This window comes from Dendrobates tinctorius, unplaced genomic scaffold, assembly GCF_039654945.1.
Source record: "Dendrobates tinctorius isolate UK_male_01 unplaced genomic scaffold, ASM3965494v1 ptg000075l, whole genome shotgun sequence".
NCBI classification, from domain to species: Eukaryota; Metazoa; Chordata; class Amphibia; order Anura; family Dendrobatidae; genus Dendrobates; species Dendrobates tinctorius.
The window spans coordinates 38,731,026-38,752,109 of NW_027361743.1; the positions used below are offsets into that span (position 1 = coordinate 38,731,026).

The 21,084-nt window shown below is 40.4% G+C and overlaps 1 protein-coding gene across 1 annotated transcript in view; it reads left to right on the forward strand.

Moving 5' to 3' along the window:
- RXFP2 (relaxin family peptide receptor 2) overlaps positions 1 to 21,084 on the forward strand; it is a 391,242-nt gene that overhangs the window by 234,741 nt on the left and 135,417 nt on the right. The window contains exon 3 of the mRNA XM_073583177.1: positions 20,366 to 20,443. Within this exon, the coding sequence (XP_073439278.1) occupies positions 20,366 to 20,443 (78 nt within the window). The remainder of the gene's footprint in view (positions 1 to 20,365; positions 20,444 to 21,084) is intronic.

Sequence of the window (21,084 nt, forward strand, 5' to 3'; positions counted from 1 at the left end):
TCCCCGTAATGCACATGCCGATACCGTTAAGGCTAGCGTAGGTCCAGGTGGGCCCGTCTGAGCGCGAAGCCCAGAGTGACCACACCTACAAATTCCCCCCCGATAGCTATGCAACCGCCAGAACTCCTTTATTAGGACTGAGGTAAAGGCTCCTTATGTGTATGTACATTAGTACATCTGTTTTTTTCTGTGTAAAATTATGAGAACGTTTGTAATCAGATTCACTCCTCCTGTGGGTCACTGTGTAGAAGTAGGTCACCCTCCAGACCCCCTCCCAAAAAAAGCTACATAAGCAGTTTTTGGTATAGTACACTTAAAGCGAACCTGTCACCAGATTTGACCGATATGATATATACGGCCACCACCTTTCAGGCCTGATAGATAGTATTTTATTATGCTGTACATATGCCCCCGACCCAACCTGCAAAACAAGAAAAAGAGCTTTAATCTCATTTGTGGGGCTGTTCAGTCCGGGGGGTGTCGCTGTTCTTGGTCCGGTGCCTCCCTTCTTCTTGCAATCGCCGTCCACTTTCTTGCTTTGTGTTGATAATGTGTGCCTACATCATCCATACAGTCTCCAGGCATCGTGATCCTGCACAGACATACTTCTCTGCTCTAATTAGGCAGAGTAAAGTACTGCAGTGTGCAGGCGTTGGGGCTTCTTGACCGGACCAAGAAGAGCGACACCCCTTGGACTGGACTGCCACCCAGGTGAGTATAATACAAGGTCTTAATCAGTGTCATCAGTTTCAAAATATGAAACCAATGGATGATACTTAAAAGGGTTATTCAAGACTATTTAATGTTTTATTAAGGGCTTAAGAAGTAACAGGAAGGTAGGTAGTTGTCGATCTCTGCTGCCACAGAGTGGTCACAGACCACACCTGCCCGTAATTCAGTGGCTTCCGCTGAAGTTGTGTCAATATAAATATATACTGTATATATATATATTCCTGGACAACTCCTTTAATTATTCTCTTAGAATGAAGAAGTTTAATCTTATAGTGCTATCACTCACACTTATCATTAATCTAATACCAATGAACTTCACTGAGTCATTTCCTTTCTTGCTGTGTTTCAATCTGTTGTGGAAAATGTTATTAATGAGAAACATTCTTTTTTTAGATGAATATCATGTATTACATTATGTAGAAATGTAGAATACTCTCACCTTTTGTAATGTATTTTAATGCTGAGTGATCTTATTGGGTGTTCATTCAAATGAAACCCTGAAAATCGCTCAGAATGCTGATGCTGAATCAGTTCTGTCAAGTTCCGTGGTGAAAAGCGAATCTGTTTTTCATGTTTGCATTACTAGACATGAGCGAACATCTTTCAAGGTTTGGTTCGGCGAATGCTCCGATGTTCGCCAAACAGTTTGTCGAACACACCCACCCCATTGAATTCAATGGGAGGTAAAGCCAAATGCATACACAACACCTTCAGGGAGGGGCAAAAACTGCCAAAACAGCTCAAATTAAGGGCAGACGCCAGGAAAAGTGTCATCAATTGACCCAGAGTACAAATAGTATAATTACGGAGCATGGATGCATGGGACAGGGCTTGGACCAGCTTATCTAGTTGAAACATTGATCAGTAACAGGTGGGTGAGTGACAGGTGTAGGCCTGGTGCTCTGATAGGCCTGCCAACTTCAGACAGCACACATGAAGGAGGTCCAACTTGGCGTCCAAACATTTCCAAAAATTAGTGGCAGACATCAGGAAAAGTAGCATTAATTCACCCACAGTATAAATTTGATAATGGCACAGCAGCAGTCAGCCATGAGCCATGCATGAAGTATCAGAGTCTGGGCCAGCATCTGTAATTTAAGATGAGGTGGGTAAGGAACCGGTGTAAGCCTGCTTTGCTAGGAGCCCTGATAATTCATGCAACAGCTGAAACAGTTTTCTTGCTCAGCCACACTCAGGTGGAACAAAAATCAGTTACTATCAAGGATGGTAATACCGGTTGTTGATTGATCAATTCACCAACAGCATAAATTTGATAATGGCAAAGCAGTAGTCAGCCATGGGCCATGCATGAAGTTTCAGGGTATGGGCTAGCATCTACAGCTTCTAATTTAAGTTTAAATTCTGACAATGTGGGTGAAGGACCCATGTAAGCATTCTATGCTGAGAGCCCTGATACCTCATGCAACAGCTCAAACTGTTTTTCTGTTCCGCCTCACTCATGTGGCACAAATTTCAGCTTTGTAGACTTCTTTTGTTATAATCATTTAAGGATAGTAACACAGCTAGTTGACTGAAAGTAAGTGCAGGCCTGCCGGTCTGGGAGCCCTACTGCTAAAGGCAACGCACATGGAGGAGACTCAACTTGGAGTCTCCACATATCAAAAAATTATTATTAACATCAGCGGCAGTAGTAACAGCAAGCAAAGAAGCCACAACAAAGGTGTCACAGACTACAATAACTTGAGGTCAATGCAGCACACTTAAAACTATAACATCGACTAGTCTGTGACTGGGGTGCAAAAGTCCTTGGAGATCCATGACTTGTTCATCTTGATGAAAGTTAGGTGGTCTACACTTTCAGGGGACAGCTGGATGTGTTTATCCATCAGGACACCAACAGAAGTGCTGAAGACATATTCTGAGAGAACACTGGCTGCCAGATATCACAAAACCTCCAAGGCATGACAGGCAAGCTCAGTTCACGCTTCCATTTTTGAAGACCAAAATGCAAAAGGGTCCAAATTCCCCCTGATGGCATTGATATTGAGCTCAAGATACTCCTGCACCATCCTCTCCAGTCAATGTGTCAGATTTGTACTCTGTTCTGCTGGTGCATGGGCTGGTCTTAGAAATGTGTGAAACAACTCACAAAAATTGCTCCTGCCACTTACAGTGCTGCTGCTAATGTCTTTGTGTTGATCACTTGACATTCCCAGGGTTGGAAGTCTATAACTGCGATGCACACTGTGTAACTCACTGCTGTCTTGGGGAAAACCATTCTTAAGATTGTCTACAAGTGTGTTTTCGATACTCCATCATGCACGCATCCCTTTCCAGCATCTGGCAACATTTACCCTTGTACCGTGGATCTAACAGAGTGGCAACCCGGTAGTCAGCATTATTTCTAATCCTAACAATACGGGCATCATATTGGAGATGAGTGCCTTCTTGTTACTCTATCTGTCAGGCACTTCCAAGAGGTCCAAGTCCATGGGGTGTTGGTGGTGGAGGTAACACTCCAGCTTGCTTCCTCCGTCTCCTTCCGTCAACCACAAACAGAGAGGGGATCATTATGGTCTTCAACTCCTGACTGCTGTGTTCCCATCACCACTTCCAACTTATCCTCTTCCATTTGTTCATCGACTCCTGCACCTTTACTAAAATTTTGGTACCATGAGCCCCTGGATTGCTGTAATCCACCCTCCCATGGCACCCGCCTGTGCGACAACAGTCCGGAACATAGAGATATTGTTATCCCTTTTGCTTCCACCTCTTCCTTTGGGACCAACAACTCCTCCTGCAGATTATTCAAAGTGTGCTCTAGTATGTAGATGACTGGAACAGTGCTGCTGATGATGTATCATCAGCACTAACCATCTTAGTAGCTATTTTGAAACTGTACACAAGGGTGTAGAGGTCTTTCATCTGTGCCCACTCCGCAAGTGTAATATGCACCACGTCCGTACTCCGTTGACCCAAGCTATACAAAAGGACATATTGCATCAGGTTTCATCACTGCTGCCACAGTCACTGCTGCCACAATTGCTGCAACATGTGAAGAGTGGAACTCCACTGTTTTGGCACATCACATATCAAACAGTTAACCTGTAGGCCGAATAACCACGGTAGTGATGCAAGTCGATGACCTGCGGGGTGCAAACGGTGGAAGTGACCACACAGCAACTGTGTGTTCTTCATCAGCACATCCAGGCCGGGATAGTGGCAGAGAAATTGCTGTACCACCAGGCTGAGGATGTGAGTCATGCAAAGCATTTGTGTGTGGTTGCCACAGTTTAGGGCCTGCCCCTGTTTCACACGGTTATCGCAAACTGCCTTCCCTGGCTCCAGGTTCAGTGGAGACAGCCATTGTTAAAACTCGGCTTGGTAGCTGTCCAAAACTCTTGAGCTGTGTGACTGCGATCTCCAAGGCATACTAATTTAAAAACTGCATGATTGTGGTGAGCCTTGGATGTGCAGTATGGAGGTGAGGGATTCTCTCTGCACTGTTAGAATCTCATTAAGGGAGAGGTTGAGGGTGCATGTAGATGCCCTAGAGGAGGTGGAGGAGCAGAAGGAGTGGTGGAAGTGTTAGATACAGAGGTTTGTCCCGCAAAGCCTTGGGGATTCAAAGACTTGTGGAGCAGCCCCTTGCCCGCTTAGCCCCACAGCTACCAGAGTCATCCAGTACCCAGTCAGCGAGCTGTACCACCCTTGGTCATTTTTACTCGTCCGGGTGTCAGTGGAGAAATGCACCCTGGCAGACATAGATTTTTTTCAAGGAACGGGTAATGTTCTCTGTGACATGCTGGTGTAGTGCAGGCACAGCTTACAGAGAAGTAGTGGCAACTAGGCAACTGGTACTGAGGGACTGCAATAGCCATCATCTTTCTGAAACCTTCTGTATCCACTAGGCGGAAAGGCAGCATTTCTGTTGCCAAAAGATTGGAGATGGTGGAGAGCACGCTCTTGGCTTTGGCATGTGTAGGAGGAAACATTCTTTTATGTGAGCAACTTCACTTCCATAACAGCTGAAGAGCTCTCACTCACTCTGACTGTAGGGGATAAACAAGTGGAGGTTCTGTGGCCAGAGACCTGTGTGAGAACACTTGCAACGGTGATGGAGGAGGAAGAAGCAGCAGATGCGGTTGATGGGATGACTAAGTGGACTTTACAACCTCATTGTCATCCTCTCTGGTCTCCCACTCTTTGTACTGAGAGTCACCCTCCTTCTCTTCCTGCCATGACAGCACCATAATGTCTGTGTGCACCTCAGGTATCTGAGTCTCATCAGGATCAACTACACTCTCGGTGGTTATCGTCTGGTGATGAGGGTGTGGATTCTGCTCGGATCCTACTTCATCCAGCCCTGGATCCAACAGGAAAAAAATTTAGTTATTGGTGTAGATGCTTTCCTCCCCTGGAATCTGTGAATCTTTGGAGCAGACCTCTGATGCCCATGGAGTAGTATGTGTGAACAGCTCTGCAGACTCGCCCATCTGTGGTTCACAAACAGTCAGTTAGCCAGTTGGAGAGTTGTGACTGTGGGGAAAACAAGGGTGATTGGGGTGCCACCTCTGAGGATTGTACTTTGTGTGATGTTAAAGTGGAGGAAGAGGAAGAGAGACCACTTGATCCAGCGTTTGCCTTCCACTGGAGTACATGCTATTTCTGGCCCTCATGTCCAATGTGTACTGCTGTGCAGCTGCCAAATAAAAAGAGTTGAGTAGCTTGTCCAGTAACAGATGTTGTCAGTTGTCTTTGGATAGGACAAGAGGATGTTTGTTCAGTAGAAGTTTCAGTAACATTACCACTTAACCCACATACACGTCGAACAAGAAGCCTATTCTCCCTTCCACCACAACCTCACTTTTTCTCATTCATGTTGGACCTTTCCCTCTTTTAAACAGCTGTTTAACAACCCTAGGCCCAGGCCTCTTAGTCACTTGTAACTGAATTAACAATCAGTATTTATTTGCTGAGATGGTGTGTGTGAGGAACTGAAATACTTTCCCAGCACAGATGACTAGTTACCTCAATTTGTGTTGTATTTACATGCAATGACCTTATCTGGTGGGGGAATATGTGCCTTTCTTTCTCTCGGCAGGGGGGCCACTTGGGTTCACACCACTCCAGACTGGCTGGAGACTTCACTCTCTGTGAATTCAATGTACATTGGTTAGGGGGTTGGGAGTAGAGTTGAGAGACTTGATGGGGGAGTGCAGTTGTGTCTGGGGATCTGAAGCGAAAGGAGCAGAGTTAAGGCCGCTCCTGGAACCCATGAATGGACTATCGAACTTGGAAGTTTTCTCGGGCTTCGGTCGTGAGATCTATATTCCCCTAGGAATTATCCCATGGACTATTTTTACTGACTTGTTGCTGATCCCGTGGACTGGGGCATTACATTGGGGTCATCTACCTGGACTTACTGAAATGCTTGTATGGCTACAAATAAAACTTGTTGCATCGTTAACCTGCCTAGGTGATTACTAACACCCACAACTCTAGATCTTCACAGTGTGCTTACACAACAATATTAGCCCAAACAATTTTGATTAGCAAATTTTGACTGGTGCTTGCACAACACTATTAGTTCAAACTAGTTACATGCTAGAAAGTCGATTTCACATAGGATTATATCAAACTATATGTCAATTTGCAGCAGGAGCAGCCTCTCTGCGCTGTTATACTGACAAAATGGAGCCAGCAAAACAACATGTCCGCATTTTATAAAGAGAGGGACGTGACTTTGGCAGTCAATGACAGAAGGCCTTATGACTGGTCGTTGTGGATGGTTTCTGTACTCTGGCTGCCAGAATGTACAAACATTAAGTTAAATTTTTAAAAAATTACAGTCTGCGGCTCTTCTGACCTATACCCTTCTGACCTATACCCAGCTACTCACCCATAAAACACGTCTCCCACTTTCATCATACAGTACCACTATCCTAGCCAAAGTCCTAACAAAATCATTAGTGGAAACAATCATTTATAAAGCTAAATTTAGCCGACTTTGAGGAAAAATGCTTGGGAATCCAAATCCGAATGAGCTACGTTCGTGCCAAATTTGAGATTGGCAAACATTATCCGAACAAGTTCCCTCATCTCTAATTATTAGTAGCCAGCACTTGTATTTATGACCCAATTTATACTATACTTTATATATACATTATATGCAAAACTACAAGCACGTGGAGAAGTTGCCAAACATGTTAAGTGTACTTGAAAGATACATTGCCGCTGTGTCTTGGTGTTTGAGCCTATAATACTGTACACGTTTGTCTTACAGAAATCTAGCCAAGGTTTAGTAATGACTATAGTTCTTCACTACACACTTGTAAAAAAAAACAAACAAACATGATTTTCATGTGTATTTTATAAGTATTTTTATCCACTTTTTTATTATAATATTTATTATTCTATTTATATTATTTCATTTTATGCACAACACATACCCCTTTTTTCCCTTAAAGAGAAGCTTGCGAAATAACACTTCTGAGTTTGGAAAAAAAGAACACCCCAATAAAGTGAAGTCAAACCAATAAAAATACACTGTTTGCGGAGGTTTTCATATTTTTCTGTTGTTTTACAGCTAATTGTGGCAGGATTATATAGCAAAAGAAAATCCAACCAAACACCAGTAAAAGAAAGTGTCATTTTCAGAAAATAGCACAGTGTTTAAAACCACCCTAAAGGCATTATAAACTAGAGGCACAAATAAGGGGATAGATGTAATAACTACCTTCACTCCAGTTCACTAAAGAGAAGGGAGTGAAGAGATGAGGCACAGAGGCACAGATACACACAGATTCAAGGTGCTTTCTTGTAAGTGTTTATCTCAACCAAGAGCTGGAATCACATCAACGCTGCACAGTACCTCTCTTGCAAGGATTGTTCTCAGCTTCTCTTCAGCAGCACAGAAATTCCCTGCCTCCCATTTTCCTGCTTGCCAGGGGGCAATGTGCTCTTAATGATTGATTGTTTGGGCTGGTTGCCTGGTTGAACCGCTGATCTGGACTCTGGTATTTTGCCTCTGCAGCTTTAGAAGAGGATAAATAAAGCAGAAGAAGACCAGTGCACAAGAGTCCAAGTATATATAAAAAATATAAATCTTTATTCAAAACCAGAGATAAAATTGACAATAAATACATGCAACAGTGACACCAAAAGAAAAATGGCAGCATGTAAGGAGCACAGTGCACCTATATAAGATGGTATACAAAAATCAGGATGTGCAGAGTAATAAATAAGCAGTGTGTAAAAAGAAGACCCAGAGGACCAGGGGTTAAATATATTGAATCAGTGAGTAGCCAGCAGAAAAAGTAAGGGAAAAATCCCAGCTGGCCAACAAAGAACTTATAATCTCCTCTCTCTTTGCCTTGGAGACCGACCACCGTTCATTGACTGCAAAGGTTCCCTATAGAGTAAGTCTAGGCAATAAACAATACATTTAAATGTCCCTCTCTTGTTGAGAAGAAGGGAATTTTAATAATAATGAAATGACAAATTTTTAAGCACTGCATTTTACATGTTTCTGTATTCCTGAAGATGAGTCAATTCCTTTTAAACTCCTTAACACAAAATCACCTATATGTACGTGATTGCAGGGATTATGGGCCCCATGTGACAAGATCATAGCGTGCCTATGGGTTATCACGTCAGTCAGGAGCCAGTTGAAGTCCATCTTGGTTGCCATCTTGGTACTTCTGTGAAAGTCAGCCATAGGTTGAGTGAAGACTGCTATTTTCTCTACATACTGCAATGCCACAAAATATGGTATTGCAGTATATAGCATAAGTGATTGGATGACCACATGTTAAGGTGACTAAATCATTGAAAAAAAGTAGTTATTTAAAGTCTAGAATGAAATTTAAAAAATATAAAAATTTTGATTAATCTCCTTTTCCCCCATTAAAAATAAGAAATTAAAAAAACTACACATCCATATACCGGTAAGTCCAGTCTATCATAATATAAAACTAATTAACCCGATTGGTGAAGACTGTAACGAGAAAAAAAAATAAAAACTGCAGAATTGTGTCTTTTCGGTCACTACTCTTTCATTAAAAAATGCAATACAAAATTAACAAAATGCCAATAATACCCCAAATTGGTATCAAGAAAACTGTCAGCTTGCAGTGCAAATATCCAACTCTCAAACAGCTCAATTTGCAGAAAAATAATGTTATGGGTCTTGGAATATTTCAATACAAATAAAAATAATTTTTTTTTGCAAACGTCTGAATTTTTTTTCCACTTCAACAAAAGCTATGCAAGTCTGGTATCAACGTAATCATACTGACCTGGAGAATCATGATTCGGAGTCATTTTTACAATGAATGCTATAAAAACAAAACCCAAATGGTTCTTGAAAGAAGGGGAGGAAAAAACAAAAGCGCAAAACAAAAATTAAAATTGTCTGGTCCTTAAAGGGCTAATGTTAATGTATATGATGCTTATGAACATGTCATACATAGATACAGGAGAGCAGTAATCTCTCATGAACGTGTGCTTTGCAACGGAGACATCACAACAGCTAGACTTCACTCACTAGGTTAGAGACAACTGAAAATTGTTTGACTGGAAATTGGTGAAAAATGTAGGTTACAAGCTATAATGGTTAGAACTGGTGTTATTTGTCATGCTCACTCAAATCAAACTTGTGTGGCTGCTGCCAAATACCACAGCAAAACTTTTATTCAAAAGAATAGAAGCTGTGCTGCTGTAGCCAGCAACAGTAGACTGCCCTCATTACATTTTGATCAGACCGGTACTCAGCAGCTCCATTCAAAGTGTCTACATCTAGCCGATGCCAGAGAAAAAACTGCTGATCGCTTTGTCGAACCCCCACCAGTTTGCTATTGATGACCTATTATGTAGATACTAGATGTTGGCCCGATTCTAAAGCATCGGGTTCTCTAGAATATGGCCAGCGGGAGATTAAAATAAAAAAGTGATATACTCACCTTCCGACGGCCCCCGGACTCTTTCCCTCCTCTCACCACGCTCCCAGCATCTTCTGGTCCCAGTAATGTTTAGCGCAAAGGACTGGAGATGACATCACTGTCGCTAGAGGGTGTAATTCCGGACTGCGCCTGCGCACTGCGCCTGTCGCTGATTGGTCAAGGCCTGGCGGCCGCGACCAATCAGCAATGCAGGATTTTGGTTACAGACAGACAGAATAAGACGATTATATATAGATGTTATCAATACTGTATACCCAGATAACCCCTTAAGCTCGATACCTCCTCATAAAACAGATTTACCATCAAGCTCGTTGGCTCATGTATGACTGTGCAATTATCAAGTTTGTCATCTTTCGTTGAGTTCAACAACATCTGCGTATTCCTGCATTCTTCTGCCATCCATGAATGCACAGCCACTCTGTCAATAACGGCCACCACACACTAATTATGTTTAAAGGGAAAGACCATTCTACATTCTTATTTTACTAAAAGGTTAGTCCCTCATTAAAGCCAACACCCCTCAAACTCCATCCCATTTTCAGACATTTTCAGGACAACAATTGAGGAATGATTTTATATGAAATGTTTACTGGGAAACATTGAAACAGAAGACCTTGGTTTTAATGTTCTCCCAACCGTTACACCGAGATTTCCAGGAATCAGTTGCGCTGTCCTCATAAAATTGGAGACACGAGAAGGTCATAGTTCACACAAGGGGATAGTAAATTGCTCTTATGAATCAATATGATTTATTTTTTTGAGGAGAGGAAATCTGGAGTTCTGATGGTAAACCATGAAAGTTGAAAGAGAACAGACAAACTCCCTGCGGATGCTGCCCATGGATGGAATCCAAACCAGATATTCTACTGAAGCTTGATAAAATACCATCACTCACTGTTTTCAGACTGAGGTTGTCTGTTGTGCTTGATTTCCCCGTAAGCAATGTATAAACTTTCTTCCTGAGCTAGTGACGAACATTTCATGCCTGAGAAGTACATTTTGTCAGATATTCTTCAAAGCTTTGGTTCACATCAGCTGTGCACGCTATTTAACCGAATCAAAAAATGTAATGTGGAACGCACATTCTGCAATTGATGAGCATTTGGAGACAGTAGTTTGTCTTTACTTCTTTTCCTCAGTGAATTTTAACTCTATCAGAAACGTTTCCCTTCACTTCATTTGTGCTAGAACTTTCCACACTATTGTTTTATATTACTTGAAACTTGCCTTCCTTTCGAAGTACGCCATGAAGTCAAGATATGTTGTCTGCTACTGTCATCACCTCCACCAGTTGAAGCTTAGAACGTTTAACAAAATACTCCACTTTCTTTCTGGCCGGTTCTGTTCATATCCCAACCATGTTTACTTGTCATCGTGAAGACATCACAAGTCTATGAATAACCGTGCTTGAATCTAGCTGAATTTCTGATCAACCATTCATTAACGGATTAGTTATTTTGATACTGAAAAACAATTGTTTTCTGCATTATAGATGGAAAATATTGCAAAGTGTTTGTAAAAAAAAAGTAATGGCCAATTTGAATGTGAAAGTTGCTGTTTGGAATGCAGTGAAGTCTTCTTGAGAGTGTGTTTGCTGGACATTTAGAAAGTGTTCACATGTAGTGAAAATGCTCCTTTTTCTTCTACTTTTTGCATAGTCCAAGCAAAGTGGATGTGGTTTCCTGTGTGCGTCCAAAAATGCTGATGATTTGTGCTGTTTTGGTGCTTTTTATATCTAGAGACTTCTTTATCGAGACTAAACAATTTTGTGTAAAAAACAGAGTTGCATTTTTATGTGCAGAATCAAAGTTTTCATGCACTATAAAAAACACATTGCAAAACCATGCTGCATATCTGCCCCAAAACACATCAAATAAGTGGGAAAAGGGAAAAAATGCAGCAAAAATGCAATAATCACCATCCTCTCTGACATCTCCTCCTGCCAGGGTACAAAGAAATGGTAAATGGGTGGGGTTTGGGATGGGGCTAAGGGCGTGGGAAGCAAATGTTGTGTTGTGCCGCATGGTTTGTCCCTCTTTCTGTTTTGTAAAAAGTTGGAAGGTATGAGTACATGAATTTTCTGAAGCTGTAGCGCATCCTAGCCTTGCTCTCTGGGCTCCATCTGGGTCTTACTGGGAGTTCTGCGGAAACTGTTTGGGTAAGAATACAAGGACAGAACAATGGAAAGGACACCATTGTAGGCATTTACTACAGGCCGCCTGTGCAAGCTGAAGATATGGATGAACTCTTTATGCATCAAATGGCCAAGTTCTCCAAAAAATATGACATAGTTGTCATGGGAGATTTCAACTATCCAGACATTTGTTGGGAATCTCTCTCAGGCAAAACTAACAGGTCAAGGAAATTCTTATCCTCTCTTGCTGACAACTTTATCTTCCAAAAGGTAAAGGAGAAAACAAGGGGAACTGCTACCTTGGATCTAATCCTTATAAACAGGGAGGAAATGGTTGAGGAGGTAAAAGTGACTGGGACCCTAGGAGGTAGCGACCATGCTATTTTAGAATTTTGGATAACTAGAGGCGGAAGACCTATGAAGACTCAGACGTCAAGGTTAGATTTCAGAAAGGCAGATTTTAAGGGATTCAGAAAGAGAATTGGAGGGATCCAATGGCTGGATATCCTTAAAGACAAAAATGTCCAGGAAGGATGGGAAATCTTGAAAAATGAAATTCTCAAAGCACAGTTGTTAACAATTCCGAAAAGAGGGAAGAATAGGAAGCATTTAAGGAAACCAGGATGGATGAACACAGAACTTAAGCACATGCTAAAAAGGAAGCAAAAAATGTTTATAAAATGGAAAGAAGGAGGCATATCTAAAGAAGAATATAATGCTGTCTGCAGAACCTGCAAGGCACAAATCAGATTATCTAAAGCTGAAAATGAATTGAGGCTTGCAAGAGATGTCAAAAGCAATAATAAAGGATTTTGGGGATATGTCAAAAGTAAAAGAAAAGTCAAAGATGCTATAGGATTTTTACAGGATGAAAATGATGAAATGGTAAGACAGGATGTTGAGAAGGCTGAACTTTTAAATTCCTATTTTGCATCTGTTTTCTCTCAGAAAGGAAATGTAACATCAACTGTTATTCACTGTCCTATTAAGGGAATAGAAGAATCCAGGATATCTATAAACAGAAAGATAGTGAGGAAACACTTAGCTAACCTAAATGTATTCAAGTCTCCAGGTCCAGATGAATTACACCCCAGAGTACTGAAGGAGATAGCAGAAGAAATTTTTGAACCCCTCTCCATAATCTTTGAAAATTCTTGGAGAACAGGAGAAGTGCCAGAAGACTGGAGAAGAGCAAATGTTGTTCCTATCTTCAAAAAGGGGAAGAAGGTGGACCCAGGCAACTATAGGCCGGTGAGTCTGACTTCTATACCAGGAAAGATCTTTGAACAAATTATTAAACAACATGTATGTCAATACCTGGATAAGAATGAAGTGATTAAACAGAGTCAGCATGGGTTTGTAACTAATAAGTCATGTCAGACTAATTTAATTTCCTTCTATGATGGTATTACTGATTGGGTGGATCAAGGAAATGCTGTAGATATAGTATATCTTGACTTCAGCAAAGCATTTGACAAAGTCTCTCATACAATCCTTATTGAAAAAATGACTAAGTATGGAATGGACAAGGCAACTGTTAGGTGGATTCATAACTGGCTTAGTGATCGGACCCAAAGAGTGGTCGTAAATGGCTGCACATCCAGTTGGAAGAATGTCTCAAGTGGGGTACCACAGGGCTCTGTCCTGGGCCCTGTATTGTTCAACATCTTTATCAACGATTTAGATGAAGGAATTGAGGGTAAACTGATTAAATTTGCTGATGACACAAAGCTAGGAGGGATAGCTAATACTAGAGAAGAGAGAGAGAGGATTCAAAAAGATTTAAATAAACTGGAGAAGTGGGCAGCAACTAACAGAATGGTTTTTAACAGGGAGAAATGCAAAGTACTACATCTGGGCAATAAAAATGAAAAAAGCATATATAGAATGGGAGGAATAGGGCTAAGTGACAGCACATGTGAAAAAGACTTGGGTATACTAATAGATCACAGACTGAATATGAGTCAACAGTGTGATGCAGCAGCAAAAAAGGCAAATGCAATTCTAGGATGTATTAACAGAAGCATACAGTCTAGAACACGTGAAGTAATTATTTCCCTCTACTCCTCTTTGGTCAGACCTCATCTGGAATATTGTGTCCAATTTTGGGCACCACATTTTAAAAAAGACATCAACAAACTGGAGCAAGTTCAGAAAAGAGCGACCAGAATGGTGACCGGTCTGCAAACCCTGTCTTATGAGGAAAGGTTGCAGGATTTGGGAATGTTTAGTTTGCAAAAGAGAAGACTGAGAGGAGACTTAATAGCTGTCTACAAATATCTAAAGGGCTGTCACATTGTAGAAGGATCAACTTTATTCTCATTTGCACAAGGAAAGACTAGAAGCAATGGGATGAAGCTGAATGGGAGGAGACACAGATTAGATATTAGAAAAAACTTTTTGACAGAGTGATCAATGAGTGGAACAGGCTGCCACGAGAAGTGGTGAGTTCTCCTTCAATGGAAGTCTTCAAACAGAGGCTGGACAGACATCTAACTGGGATGATTTAGCGAATCCTGCTTTGAGCAGGGGGTTGGACCAGATGGCCCAGGAGGTCCCTTCCAACTCTACGATTCTATGATTCTATGATTCTATGATTCTTCTTGTACAGCACTCAGCCATTGGCACATGTGTAGTACAAACTTAGGGAAAAGAAAAACTCTTGATTTTCACATTTAGTGACCCCGGTTGCAAACAACTTTTACACTAGATTTCCAAAGCATGTAACTGTAAATAAGTAAAGAGTTGTCAATCTTTAATTTAGGGGAGGGAGTTTGCAGTATTAAGATATTAATTAACAGAATTCTGAATAGAGAGCTGTGTCTATACAGCTAACAAAGAAGGGGTGAGTTTACGAAGACCAACTTTTCATACACATGCCTCCTAATCGATTTAGTGCATCTCTGACCTTTTGTGCATGAGAAAATAAAATTGTTTACCACAATTTACGGCACTAAATACAGGAAATCTGATGAGCTGACTCCCATGCGGTCTCTCGCTAAGCCCTGCCTTTTTTTTAAACTGTCAAGTCCATCACAAACACTAAAAAAGCTATTTATTCCTCAGTTATGGCATACTCCATAATTTTTTACTTTTTCAGACAGAAAACTGGCTTAAATCCATTAGTAAATTCCTCCACATTCTGAACTAGTTCTATCACAAAATCTTGTATGACCTACCAGCTAAGGCTACTGACTTCCATAAAACATCAATGCAGGTGCATCCATACAGCTGTAATTATTATTCATCCACATCTTTCTCCCCAATAGATCATGTACATTATAAGCCTTTTGTAAGGTCTATAGTAATTTAGAGTAATTTTTCTAAACAAAACTGTTGAGAAAATTGCTCTTTTTTTATAAATATATACCGTTGACACTGTGCACAATAGACATAGCATGAAAAGAATGCCCATGCTGTCCACTTGCTTGTATCTCTGTAATACTTCTAGCCATGACTTTCATTTTTTATTAATAAATCCCTTTCACTCCAAGTTATTTTAAATCCATTTGAAGAAAAATTATTGCAAAACTTTCAGTACGCTTTTTTTAGCATAGGCATTAGGGTACAGTAAGTTAAAGTAGTCTTACGGCTTTTATTACTAAGCCTGAAATAATTTGCTAATAGTGAAATGCCCCCCAAAAATAAGTATACTGGTACAGGTTTGTATAATGCAGTAATATCTAATTTTTTTTAAAAATGTATTACCACTTTTTGCACTTTTAATCTATAAGTTTTTTACATAAAAAAGATACAGTTCTGGCAAAAATTAAGAGACCACTTTCAAATGTTCAGTTTGTCTAGTTTTTCTCTTTATAGGTATATTTTTGAGTAAAATGTACATTGTTTTTTTAGTCTATAAACTTCTGACAACATGTCTCCGAATTTCCAAGCAATAAAGTTTGTATTTTTTTCTGACAAAGAAACATGGTCAAAATTAAAAAAGAACCCCAGTGCTTTCAGATCTCAAATAATGCAAAGAAAACAAGTTCATAATCATTTAGAAACAACAATACTAATGTTTTAACTCAGGAAGGGTTCAGAAATCAATATTTTGTGGAATAACTATGATTTTTAAAAACAGCTTTCATGCGTCTTGGCATGCTTTACACCAGTCTTTCACACTGCTTCTGGCGCAAAAATTTAAGCAGTTCCTCTGTGTTGTTTGATGGCTTGTGACTATCCATCATCCTCTTGATTACACTCCAGAGGTTTTCAATGGAGATCAGGTCTGGAGAATGGGCTGCCCTTGACAGGGATTTGATGTGGTGGTCTCTTAATTTTTGCCAGAGTTGTATACCGTTCTTTATTCACCCAACAGTTTAGAGGCTATATTTTACCGTCAGTGTCAGGGGTGGTTCACACTGCATTATGGCAGTCCGTTTAACGGATTGCGTTACAAAGCGTCATTAACGCAATGTAACACATCCGTTAACGCACCCATAGACTGCCATAACGTAGCGCACCGCTAAAGCATGTCATAATCGGCATGCATTAGCAATGTGCCGTCATGCTGTGACGGACCCTCGGACACGGTCTACAGCATTCGCGGGTCCGGCACTGCTAGCGCAGATGGAGCATCTGCGCTAGCGTGATTGCATAACGCGATCATAAAAAAGAGTTGCGTTAGCGCAGTCCGTTTAATGCATGCGTTGATTGGACTGCCCTAACGCAATGTGAACCTGGCCTTACGCCCACAAAGATCCAAAAAGGGCTCAAATGGAGAGCATCATATATGCCTATGATGCTGCAAATTTAGATGAAGAGACCCAGTGTCAACACCTTCCTGACCAAGCTAAATTTAAATTTTACAATTCTGACCAGTGTCACTTTATGTGGTAATAACTCTGGAACACTTCAATGGATCCCACCAATTCTGAGATTTTCTCATGGCAGATTGTACTTCAAGATAGCATTAAAATTTGTTTGATATGACTTGCTTTTTATTTGTGAAAATATCGTAAATTTGGTGAAAATGTGGAAAATTTTGCCATTTTTCAACTTTATATTTTATGCCCTTAAGAGTTATGTAACAATAAATAGTTAGTAAATAACATTTCCCACATGCCTACTTTACATCAGCACAATTTTGAAACATCATTTTTTTTGTTAGGAAGTTATAAGGGTTAAAATTTGACCAGCAATTTCCCATTTTTAGGGATCACATCACATTTGAAGTGACTTTGATGGACCTATCTGATAGAAAATGTCCAAAACTGGCACCATTCTAACAACGGCACCCCTCAAGGTCTTCAATACCACATTCAAGAAGTTTATTAACTCTTCAGGTGCTTCATGAGAATTAATGGAATGTGGAAGGAAAAATTGAACATTTAACTTTTTTTCACAAAAATTTTACTTTAGACCCAATTTTTTTATTTTCACAAGGGTAACAGGAAAAATGGAACACCAATACCCCATATGTTGGGGAAAACTACTGTTTTGGTGCATGCCAGAGCTCGGAAGGGAAGGAGCGCTACTTGACATTTTGAAAAATGCCATGTCGCGCTTAGGAAGCCCCTTATGTGCCTAAAGAGTGGAAACTGCTCACAAGTGACCCCATTTTGGAAACTAGTCCTCTCAGGTAACTTATCTAGATATGTGGTGAGCACTAGGAACCCCAAGGTGCTTCTCAGAAGTTTATAACATTGAGCAGTGAAAATAAAAAAAACTACGTTTTTCACACAAAAATGTTTTTAGCCCCAATTTTTTTATTTTTACAAGAGTAAAAGGAGAAATTGCACAATACAATTTGTTGTTCAATTTCTCGTGAGTACACTGACACCCAATATGTGGGGTAAAAGCACTTTTTTGGAGCACGGCAGGGCTCGAAAGAGAGGGAATGCCATTTGAATTTTTGAATGTAAAATTTGCTAGAATAATTAGCATAATACCATGTCGCATTTAGAGAACCCATGATGTGCCTAAACAGTGGAAACTGCTCACAAGTGACACCATTTTGGAAACTGGACCACCTCAGAGAACTTGCCTAGATGTGTGATGAGCATCTTGAATCCCCAAGTGCTTCACAGACTTTTATTACATTGAGCCATAAAAGTAAAAGAAATCACATTTTTCACACAAAAATATTTTTTAGCCACAAGTTTTGCATTTTCACAAGGGGAATAGGAAAAATTGCACCGCACAATTTGTTGCGCAATTTCTCCTGAGTAGGCCAAAATGTGGGGAAAAAAACTGTTTTGGTGCACAACAGGGCTCAGAGGGGAAGGAGCACCATTTAACTTTTTGAAAGCAAAATTTGCTGGAATCATTAGCGGATGCCATGTTAAATTTGGAGAGCCCCTGATGTGCCTAAACAGTGGAAAATACCCACAAGTGACCCCATTTTGGAAACTAGACCCATCAGGGAACTTATCTAGATGTGTGCAGTGTAACTTGAACCCCCAAGTGCTTCATAGAAGTTTATAACATTGAGCCGTGAAAATTGAAAAAAAAACAAATTTTCCCCACAAAAATGTTTTTTAGCCCCAATTTTTTTATTTTCACAAGGGTAACAGGAGAAAATGGACACCAAAATTCACTGTGCAATGTCTCCTGAGCATACATATACCCCATATTTGGTCAAAAACTACATTTGAGGTACACTGCGAAGCTCAGAAGGGAATAATTGCCATATTGGAGTTCAGATTTTGCTGAACTGGTTTGAGGGTGTCAAGTCACATTGGTAAAGCCCCTGAGGTGCCAGATCAGCAGAACCCCCCATAAGTGACCCCATTTTACAAACTACACCTCTAGATGAATTGATCTACTTATGCAGTTATCATATTGACACCACAGGTCTGTCACATAATTTTATACCATTGGGCAGTTAAGAAAAAAAAATTACATTTTTCCACCAATATTTTATTTTATCCCCAGATTTTACACTTAGAAATGAGTAAAAATGGAACCAAAACATCTGTCCTGCAATTTCTGCTGAATGTGGATATACCCCATATATGACTGTACAGTACTGCTTAGCCATACGGCGAGACTTGGGATCGATTGAGTGCTCTTTTCCTCCTGGATCACAGATTTTGCTAGAATAGTTTGAGGACTCCATTTACAGAGCCCCTAAGTACTAGAAGAGTAGAATCCCCCTTCAAGTGACCCCATTTTCATAATTATACCCCTTTGGGAATTTACCTACAAGTATAGTGATGATTTTGACAACATGGATGTTTTCAAGAAACAAGCAAAAGTGGATGTTGCTGAGTGAAAATTGCAAACTGCCATTATAGTGCTCAATACATTGTAGTCACTAGTATAAGTACATAGTAGTCACCAGTATGTTGTAGTGCCCAATACGTTGTAGTGACCAACTCATGCTTCTGGAGACATGCATCTGTAAATTAGGTGGGCTGTCACTTCTACAGAAATGCCAAATATGTGGATACTAAATGTGGTTTATGTCCCTTTGCGGCTTAGAAAGGAGGGGGGCATTTGGACTTGGAAGTGCAGAATTTGCTGAATTTCTTTTGGGGGGTGAGGAGCTATAGGGCTTTTACAGAGCCTTTGTACTACCAGTAATGTGGGAGCCCCCTATATTACCATTGACAGATGATGGAGTTGGGTGGGGATTCACTTTTTTTGTGGACTGAGTTGAAGCTTTGGGAACACATCTAGTGCTCTATGCTGAGCACTTACATCGGGATCTCCATCTAAATCTCTGAGTGACATGATTCAGAAACCCTCGAGGGAGGCACTCACTATAATGAAGCAGCACAGTTACTTTAGACCCTGCCTGGCCTCTGTTCAGCGTTCTTCTTTTCAGAAGTGCACAAAACTGTGGCGGACTGTGCTTTTATGCATGCCTAAAAAGACGGATACAGACGAATCACTGGCTGCCAGACAGCATCCACACTGCCTCATTATAGGGAATCTTCCATCGGGGGTTCAGTCTGAATCTCGTATTTCAGAGGTTTACACAGAATCCCAGGTGTAAGCGTATAGTGTAGAGTGCAGGAAAAATGTGAGCCAAGCCTTATTGCGATCTTTGGGATGCAGAAAGGACAAATCAACAGCAAGTGAAGAATTGGTTTTATTTATTTTTTACGCCGTTCTTCGTGTGATATAAGCTTGTCAGCTTGTGCTCTCAGCATGAGCTGACAGGCCACCATCCCTGGGTAACCCCATGATTGTCTTTCTCGCTGTGCTGATGGAAACAGAGAGGGATGTCTCTCGTGATGTCACTATGACTATTAACAGCAGCATCACAGGGGTTAAACACCCGCAATCAGTGCTAGCACCAATCATGGGCTAGCATATAGAGCTGACACCCGCATTTGTTAGCAGTGGATGCTCAGTGTGAGCCCGCGTGATCATGGCGCCTTTATATATACGGTGATTTTTAGGAACGCAGCTCCCACGGTGCCGTATATATACCACGCACGTCAGGAAGGCGTTAAACTAGGAATTGTAGCAGTAATACGGACCATAAAATTTGGACATTTAATTTCATACAAATTTATAATAGGTTTACTTATATCATGTCTCTTTGGTTCTGCATAGTTGCAATCTGGAATATGTTAGCAGTACATACAAATCAATACATGATTAACCTTTCCTATTGCAGAAGACAACAACGGATGGCCAAATATGTTTGATGAACATCATAGGAAAGCAAATGAGGTGACGGATCCACAGGAGTGCTGTAAGTAACTAAAGATGGAACAGTCACTTTTTTATCTCTAATAAAATAATTATTACACAATTTTAGATTTAAAAACCAGGGCAAGAAAAATCCCAAATCTGCAATTATTCACACAGTCAAATAGATTTTTTTTATCATTGGCATGAAATCTGTCATGACAAATAACTTATGAAGATTTCAGGCAGAACTATAGCCTTTCATTGTACAAAATCTCTCTGCTTATTGAAAAAATTCCAGGTTTTTCCAAATAGAACTACTTTAACTATTTCTCAAACATGTAATTTAAAGAAGCAGTCCTATCAAAGTTAGTCAGTTTGTAATCACATGATGCATAGCCCTAATGAAAAAGAGAAGAATTAACTGGTCAGAGGTGCAAAATGAGCAATTGTAAGTACTCAGTGCTGTATAATATGATGACTGCAATATATTAAGAGGATAAAAACTTTGATGAGAGTGCTTCTCTAACCCACAACTCAATAAGTACAATTATAGTAACACTTGCACATACGTATCTTCTCAATAGAATAAGTAGTCATTAAAATGAATAAAATGCCATGGAAAATACATTTATTTCATAACTACATCCCACATGCCTGCATTGGAATCCCAAATAAAGCTTCATTTCATTGTTCTCACCCGCA